Source organism: Vulpes vulpes, chromosome X (assembly GCF_048418805.1).
Source record: "Vulpes vulpes isolate BD-2025 chromosome X, VulVul3, whole genome shotgun sequence".
In the NCBI taxonomy this organism is placed as follows: domain Eukaryota; kingdom Metazoa; phylum Chordata; class Mammalia; order Carnivora; family Canidae; genus Vulpes; species Vulpes vulpes.
This window is the reverse complement of record NC_132796.1, coordinates 108233701-108242593: the sequence shown is the minus strand read 5'-3', so window position 1 is coordinate 108242593 and position 8893 is coordinate 108233701. Positions and strand designations below refer to the sequence as shown.

General features: G+C 46.3%; 2 protein-coding genes across 2 annotated transcripts in view; one reads left to right on the top strand and one right to left on the bottom strand.

Moving 5' to 3' along the window:
• Nucleotides 1-4956: 4956 nt before the first annotated feature.
• On the bottom strand, nt 4957-6403 carry LDOC1 (LDOC1 regulator of NFKB signaling). The gene has a single exon (XM_026009049.2). The coding sequence runs from the start codon at nt 6207-6209 to the stop codon at nt 5769-5771; it is 441 nt and encodes a 146-aa protein (XP_025864834.1). The 5' UTR covers nt 6210-6403; the 3' UTR covers nt 4957-5768.
• LOC112927685 (uncharacterized) overlaps nt 6208-8893 on the top strand; it is a 293959-nt gene continuing 291273 nt past the window's right edge. Inside the window, exons 1-3 of the mRNA XM_072743518.1 lie at nt 6208-6221; nt 6254-6681; nt 7282-7459. Of these exons, the coding sequence (XP_072599619.1) occupies nt 6208-6221; nt 6254-6681; nt 7282-7459 (620 nt within the window). The remainder of the gene's footprint in view (nt 6222-6253; nt 6682-7281; nt 7460-8893) is intronic.

The window sequence follows — 8893 nt, the reverse complement described above, 5'->3', positions numbered from 1 at the left end:
CTGAAAAATAATAGAGGTACATATACTATTTAAGGGTATAAACACTAAGAGAAAAAATGTAAGCACATAAACTGGGAAGCATAGAAATGGGAGGAGAAAGTGGAAAAAATGGGAATATATTAAACATTTTCACAACAGCGTGAAAATAATGAAAATAAAAATGGAAGTGATTATCTGGACATAAATATTTGTGACATATATCACAAAACCCTAATAAATAAAGGGCTTCTAAAAAATTGAGAAACATCAACAACCCAAGAGAAAATTGGGCAAGCATATGAAAGAAATAAAGGAAATTCAGAATATAAAAACATTCCATAGGAGAAATGACCCAGTTTTCTCAATAAATGAATTATAGGGGGGGGAAAAGGGTGGAAGGGAATTGTTACCAATTAAAAGAAGGTTAAGAGATATATAAACCAAATGCAATATGTTGACATTTTTTGAGAACTAATTCAAGCAAATAATTAAGAAGACATTTTTATTTATGATCTAAAAGATATTTGAATATGGATTGAGTATTAAATATTAAGGAATCATGGCTAATTTTAGTACATGTGGTGATGATGTTATGGATTGTTTTTAAGACCATCTCTGTCAGAGGAATATACTGAAGTACTGATGATTCCCTTCAAATAGATATATCTGAGATTTGATTTAAACTATTTCAGGGATGCCTGGGTGGTTCAGTAGGTTAAGTGTTCGGGACTCTTGATTTTGACTCAGGTCATGATCTCAGGAGTGAAATGGAGCCCTGGTGTTTGGCTCTGTGCTGGGCATGGAGTCTGCTTAGGATTCTTTCTTTCCTTCTCCCTTGGTCCCTCCCCCTCCCACTTTAAAAAATAATAAAAAAATATTTCATAAAAATTATAAGAAAAGGGATAGATATAGAAAAATGTTGGCAGGTTTGGAATCTGAAGATGTGTTTAAGGTGCTCATCATACTATTCTACTTGTGTATATGTTAGAAATTCGACATACATTCAAATGAACATCTTTTTTCAAATGAACATTTCTTTTTTTTAAGGTTTATTTATTTGAAAGAGAGAACACAAGAGAGAGGAGATGATGGGGGAGGCAGAGGAAGAGGGAGAAACAGACCCCCTGCTGAGCAGGGAGCCAGATATGGGGTTCGATCCCAGGACCCCGGGATCATGACCTAAGCTGAAGGCAGACACTTAACCAACTAGGCCACCCAAGTGTGCCCCTCAAATGAACATTTCTAAAAGTCCTATATGGCAACATAATTATCTGTGTCTACAGAACAGACAAATTAGAAATATCACGATTATTTTAGTCAGCATTGAAACATAATTCCCTTTACTATTGTTTTAAGACTATTTTAAAGATTCAAAAAGAGACACATAAAAAACAAACAAATAAATAAATGAATAAAATGTGGCACATAGATTGTGATGGGACAGTTTTTTATCTTGAGCTGACTGGTTGACCCCAAATTGGTTGTTCAATTAAACTAACTGTATAAAGACTTTGGCTAAAATATAAGCCTTATATTACTGCAGTTTTGCTGCTAAAATAAGTTATCATTTAGGGAGGGGAGGAGGGAGAGTATATAAATGTTGTGAATAGTATCATAAGAAAAATAAATTTGTTACTGATCATAACTCAGATATCAGTCGGAGGGGAGAAAGGGAGGTACACAAATGCTGCTCTATCTGGCTATTCTGAAATCCCCTTTGCAGCACTTTGCCAGTGCCCCCACACATACTCATCCAGGGGAAGGCCTCTGCTCCATGAACAAATCTTACTATGACATTGATAATTACTTCAAGCAAGCTATTACCCAGCCCAGGGTAACTGCATCATAAAAAAAAAAAAAGTCTGTGGACAACAGAACATCTTAAAACTTAAAAAGGGGCAGCCTGGGTGGCTCAGCGGTTTAACTGAGGGCTCTTCAGCCCAGGGCCTGAGCCTGGAGACCCGGGATTGAGTCTCACGTCGGGTTCCCTGAATTGAGCCTGCTTCTCCCTCTGCCTGTGTCTCTGCCTCTCTCTCTGTGTGTCTCTCACGAATAAATAAATTAAAAAAAAAAAAAAGATCCTAAGAGGAATTTTAGACAGGAAAAAAAATGCAAGGGGCATGATCAGATTTTCATTAAGGGAAGTAGGTGGTTACCAGCATGGTCAAAAGGCACCAATTAGTTGATTGTATCTACCTTTAGAGCTAAGAGGTCATAAGACTATAAAGAATATACTTGGACTACTCAGTAGTGCAAACTACCAGACACTTTAAACACAATTTTAACAAAATTCGTATTTCAAAGAAAATAATAGATACGCTTCATACAATTATCTCATTGTAATCACCCATCAAGGAAAACATTCGCAGGACCTTGAACTGATGCCCCTTTATTAGCTTTAATTGCTTTAAGAACCTAGAAATTTTCTTAGAATTCATTTGTTACAAAACAAATGTTCCACTAATTTCAACGAGGCATCTCTCTCAATTCTGCCTGCTTCCAAACTGCTGAGGTTTTTAACCATGTAGCAATAGCAGAGAATAACCAAACACAATGTACTTAATGTACCTCTAGCTTCATATACCCTCCTGCAAAACACAGCCCCACGGAATTAAGGGATGGCACTGTTTACCTACTCAAATGATTAAAGAAATCCAAAATACGTTGGTAGATTTAATATGATTGATTGATTTCATTTCCGTGATAGCACGCCAGTGACCATTTCAAGGCCAGTATGACCAAGATGAGAATTCAGGAGTCTGAAGTTCTTATTTGTTATTTCAGCATTTCTACCTACTTTTAACACTTTGCATCCAAGTGGTGCTTTGATCTTAGACGTGCTTATTCACTTCTCCATTCTCTTTTCCTCTGCCTTATGCCACTGCCATGACTTTCATCCTGAGTGGTAGAGTCCTTGCCCAAAACTGTGCTTCTTTGCAGCACCTGCCCCCCCCGCCCCCAGGCAGCCAGATTCTCATGCCATCCTCTACAGCTCACAGCACAGCCTGCCCTTCCATGATCCAGGAAGGACATCATGCCCGCCTGCCATACACCCACACACTCAGAGCAAGCACACGCATACACACGCGCCTGGGATTTGTGCACCTCAAATCTCAGAAACTCCCTGGGCTAGCTCTCATGGATGCTACTCAGATGCTGCCTTGGCAGGGCAGCCTCACTGTGCAGAAATCCCTGCCTTCCCCACACAGCATGTGCTCACTTGGTTTGCTGGTGGGGAATAGATCTCATCCACTCGTCTTCCACTTCCCTCTCCCCCAGAAAGTTCACTCCCAGATCTAACCACAGTCCAAATTCTCTTTCTGGACCTTAACTATAGCTGGGGAATCATCCCAGTTCCGGCTCAAGCCACCATAGAAGCAACAATCTGGAATCACTGTGAGGACAACAACCACCTTTCATTCATCACCGTATCCTTAACTCCTCTCAGTATACCTGGACCACTGAAAATTTCAATGATTGAGATTTGGACTTCCTGGATCCTTTACCCAGCTTTCAGCTCTAGCTCACCACTTTCCCACATCTACCCCCCAGTCTCGGCCTCAACCTCCTTTGCTAAACCATATCCACCCATCCCTACCCTCCTATGCCAGAGACAACTTTCCTATGCCAGAGAAATCACTTCTGTCCTATACTTCTTCCTGTTTACCAAGTAAGCTTTCTACCTGACTTTATGTCAGATCTTGATGAGTAAATGAGCTCTTACCATGCTCTCATTTCCAGTCTCCCTGAACCTGTTCCATTCCTCTTCACTCCTGACATTTTCCTATTAAAGCCAAACTCACAGCAAGACATCTGCTTCCCAGGTGACTTTCAATTCCAGGCCTGGGAGTAACAGTCCATGTTTACTGAGCGCTCACCATGTAGTAGGAACAGTTGTAAATACGTCATGGGTGTGATCTCAACAAACCCATGCCTCTGAGGTGACCGGTAGGATGACCAGTATCTCATTTAATCGACAGTGAGGTTTACCGGCACAAATAAAAGAATAACCAGCCTCAGAAGATCTTATGCAATAGGGAAGTTTATTACCTAAACTGGAGATGTTAAGGTAGGGCTGGCTCCAGCTATGGTACAATGAGTACATTTGGGCAGATAGAAATGAGAAGTCTGAATCCCTCACATCTTCCTAAATGTTCCCTTGGCAGAGACAGCTTCCACAAAACCCACAACCGAATTTATCTGATTTCACATTTCAAAGAGTTCTTCTCAGCACCCCCACCCCACTCCCTGAATGCCTCGGAGCCCTCCAGGCCCACAAAGAGGTCTCAGCATAGCCCAGATAGCAGTACAAGGTCTAGTTCAGGAGACAGTCTCCAATTTCCATAGGCAGGAATCTGGGACATATGTATGGGTGGGGATTCTAAGAGTGTGCACCCGGGGTGATGAAATGTTAAGATCACGCTCTATTTAGTATGGGTTCACTCACACAGGATCCAGGGCTTAATGTTAGTTCAAGCACCTGAAAGGGGCATTAAAACAATATGCTACGTAGTTAACTGAAGTCTGAACTCAACAGCGCCCCGCGGGCAACAAGACTTAAGGGACAGAATTTCCCTGGCAGTGTTCAGTAAGGAATCCAAAGGCTCAAGAAGATAATAACATTGTATGTGTCCAGATTTATGCCTGTTGTCCTAGTCTAATTATTAATAGTGTCCCCTTTAACTCTCAAGTGTCCCAGTTTGGGATGGTGTGCCACCTGCTCAGCCACCCCTTACCCATGCCACCCTGGAGGCCCCAGAGGACACTCACTCCTTTTGCCAGGGCTTTAAGAAATGCCTTGGTGAGGAGAGTACCAGAATCCCTAGAAAACCCTGTGGTAGTTGTCCTCTGTAGCCTAGAGATGACAGTGGCTAATACTGGGACTGAACTAAGTTCCCTGACCTCAGGGGGCATAACGGGAGTCAGAGTGAGATTGGAAGAGGCCAATGATAGCACTTAACCATTAAAAGACACTCCTTTCTTTATTTTTGTAGTGCTTGATATTTATTGAAAAGAACGTAATTGCTTTTTTCCAGGTGGTATTGAGGAGCTGGGCTGAGTGCCTGTTTTTGTTTGTTTTTGTTTTGTTTTTAGTATTTCTGTCCAAATGCACACATCTGTTGGGACTGCTGCAGTTTTGAAAGAAAAAGGACAGCTGTGCAAAACTGGTGCATAGGAGAAAAGAAATGTCAACAATTTGGCTGCCAGGCACACTAGGCCCCTGCAGCAATCTGGTGGGGAAGGGGAGGACTCTGGGAGTAGGCAGGGAACTAACCAGGTTGAAAGACTGGCCCCTTCAGGGGCTGGTGAGCTGTCCAAATCAATGTCCAAGGACATAGAGCCAACTCAGGCATCTTCTAGGTTGGTCCTTATTTTCAAAGGCTGTGTTCTGTCGCTGGAATGTGGTGGTCGGTGGTGAAGTGGCAGCGTAGGTCTCTGGGCAGATGGAGGCCTTGCAGTCGGCAGGGCAGGGCTGTGCGTGGTCTGACCAGTTTGTAACAGGGGCCTGCCCTATAGCTGGGGCTCAGGACACAGTCCAAATCAGCAGGGGAGGGTCCTGGGGCTGGCCAGAGCGGGTGGCGGCGCGCTTCCGAGCGAGGCCCCAGCAGCAGGTAACTGGAACAAAGGCAAGCACTACGGGGGGATGACGGAGAGAACCGGAGGGCTGGGGGTAGGGAAGGGGATCGGAGGGCGGAAGGGCGCTGGGCGGCTCCGGGCCGGGCAGGAGAGGCGGGGGAGAGGATGGCGGCGTGCAGGGCCCTCCCCCCTGGGCCCGAGGGTCTCCCGGCCTAGTAATCATCTTCCTCGTCGTCGTCGTCGTCTTCTTCGTCGTCATCCCAGCCGAAACACTGCTTCATCTCATCGAGGAAGGCCCGGTAATCACCTAGGATGGGGCTATCCATCTCAATGTAGGGCACCACCCACTCCTCGGCTTCCCCGGTGAGCAGGCTGATTAGGAACGCCACCTTCATGGCGTCGTTGCAGAATCGGTTCTCGTTGACGAGCATGTAAGACGCCGTCTGCACGATAAACTCGGGGAGCCGGGAGCTCTCGCCGCTAAACGTTTCGGGGAAGGGCACCGGGCAGCTCGGCGGACGTACCTGGCGCAGCAGGGTGGCCCTCTCGCACACCAGCAGCCGCAGCTGCTCCATGAGCTGGCTGTTCTCGATGCTCAGGGCGCGGTGCCGCATCAGGAGCGCGTGCAGCAGCAGCACCAGCTCGTCCACCATGGCGAACGGCTTGCAAGTGCACGGCTGGGCTCGGCTCGGCTCAGGTGCGCACGGAGGCCTCGCAGGAAGTGCGTGTCCGCGGAGGCGCACGGTGGCCAGGGGCGGAGGGCGGTGCGCGCTGGGGTCCGGCGGCTGCGCAAGCTCCGCCCGCACAGCCACTCGGGCGGCCGGCGCGCCGGCGCGGCCCGGGTCGGGGGGCGTGGTCAGGGCGCTCCCGGCGCCGCGAGGGGGCGGGGCCGGGGGCGGGGCCGGGGCCTGGGGGCTCGGTCCAAGGGAGGGGGCGGCCAGGAGCCGGGGTCCCGCGGCCGAAGTTCCCGAGGCCGGCGCCTGGGAAGGGCAGGCTCCCGCGGTAGAGCCCCGGATGTGCGCCCCGGGACCGCGAAAACCCAGCTCAGAGAGGGGCCACCCTGCTCAAGTTTAAAGGATCAGTCACGCTCGGACTCAGCCGACTCACACAGTGCAGGGCTCCTAGGTGGGTCTGTGTTTTGGTGACACACGTGTTTTGGTGACACACGTCCTCGCTTATTGAAATCCCACTCACCCAGGGAACTGCTGGCGCTGCGGCCTGCCCCGCGGGAGCCACGCATCCTTTCGGAGTTACGAAAGGCCCTTCCTTGGGGCTCCTCTTTGAAAACAAAACAATATCTAAATGGGTTTTTTTTTTCTCTAGTTGGGAAACAATATTGTATACGTACATGCTTTTTTAAAAAGTATTTTTTCTAAACAGTGAAGTATAAAAACTTCTGCAAAAGTACCACTGGAGAAAGATTTGCAGGCTCTCGCCTCTCTTTGACTCTGTTTCATGTCCTGTTAATGCCCCTTGGCCCTCGGTCGTATGTTGTTTGTTGCTTAACAATGAACACTTGTGTTTTTAAATGCTTTGGGCTTTCTACTTTGAACTGGATTACTTAAATTGTTGAGTCCAGGACCCTAGAGCTGGCATTTTGTTGGCTCTGCTTTTAAAATATATCCCCAGTTCAGTCACTTCTCCCACTATACCACCCTGATCCAGCCTTCCTCTTCCCACCCAGACTGCTGCAACTGCTTAGCTTTCACTCTTCTCTTCCTACAGTACACACAGGAGTCCCTCCTGATCCACGTTTTTGCTCTCCGGTGCTTTCAGTCACCCGTGCCAAGGGTGGTTTGATCCAGAATCAGCTGACCCTCCTTCTGACCTGGCACCAGAAGATCAACCGTACCCTGGCGTTGGATCAGTACGCATTCTATCACCTCACATCATCACAAGAAGGGTGAGTACAGGACAGTAAGATACTTTAAGAGATATTTTGAAACTTGTATAATAGTAATGTGTTACGAACATTCTATTTTATTACATGAGCTAGTAATGTCTTAGTGTGTCTAACTTATTTAAATTGTATCAAGTACGTATAGGAAAAAATATAGTCTATATATAATTCAAGACTATCCTCAGTTTCAGGCATCTGCTGGGGATCTTGGAACAGATTCCCCTGTGGATATGGCCAGGGAACGAGTGACTCATGTCTCAGGGCAGTGGCTCATATTTCTCAGTGCCCACAAATAAAGGCAGAGGACTTCTCCAGAGAGTAGGCACAGGAATCCTTTTGAACAAAAGTGAGAACTTTTTACTCCCCTGCTCAAAATCATCCCAACAGTTTTCCACTCTCACTTGAAATAAAAAGCAAAGTCTTGGCTGTGGCCTGCAAAGCCCTGCCTCATCTCCTGTGCCTATTCCCATTTCCTGTTCTGCTCTAATCACAGTATTCTTCTTGCTTATTCTCCCCACATATCAAGTAGCTCTGGCCTCAGGATCTTTGCATTTTCTGTCTTTTCTGCCTTGCGAGGCACTCTCCCCAGTTAGCTGCCCGACTCCTTCTCCCACTGTTTGAGAGAAGACTTTCCTGACCACCTCATCTATCAGAGCACCCCACTCTCTACCAGTAATCTCTAATCCCTAACCCTGCCTCATTTCCCTACATAGTATTTATCATACTAGCAGCCAACATATCTTATAGCACTTTGATCATCAGTCAGCCTCCACTTTAGAATGTCTTTGTGACCAAAGACTTTGCTTTGTTAGCTGCTCTATCCTGAATGCCTAGAAAAGTGTCTGGCCCAGAGTAGAAAATCCGGAAATGTTCAGTGGGTGAAAGAATCTCAGGGTGCAGATATCGAGATAAAAAATAGAAGTGGCGGCTGCACAAAGTGTTCAAAATACTCTTCAAATCATCCAAAATACTCTTCAAATCATCCAAAATCATCCATGAATCTCTGATCATGAAACAGTGAAATGATGACTGACATAATAAAAATGGCAAAATAATTTTTTAAACACCCTATTTAATACTTTTACTGTAGAATGGGCATCCGTGGAGGTGAGAGGCTGTGGGGAGAGAAACAGGGCAAGGTAGGAAGAGGGGGACATCATACTACTGAGAGAATAGACAGAGAAGAGAGCATGTAGGAAGGACTATGAGCCTTGGACTCTCCTGTGATAGGAGCTCCCCTACTACATCAGAAGCCGCTGGGGGCCAAGCAGAGACCCTCTCTCAGTCATCTTTTCATCTTCAGCATCTCAGAGTATATAGTCAGCAATCCTATCAGTGTTCAGTGGATGGAATGAAGGGACAGGAAATATCAGAGACAGTTTCTAGCCATTTTACACATTCATGGCTTGGAGTGGAGGGTGGACCTGCAGGGCAGCA

Coding starts and splice junctions, on each gene's coding strand:
- LDOC1 (XM_026009049.2), bottom strand. CDS start 6,209: ATGGTGGACGAGCTGGTGCTGCTGCTGCACGCGCTCCTGATGCGGCAC.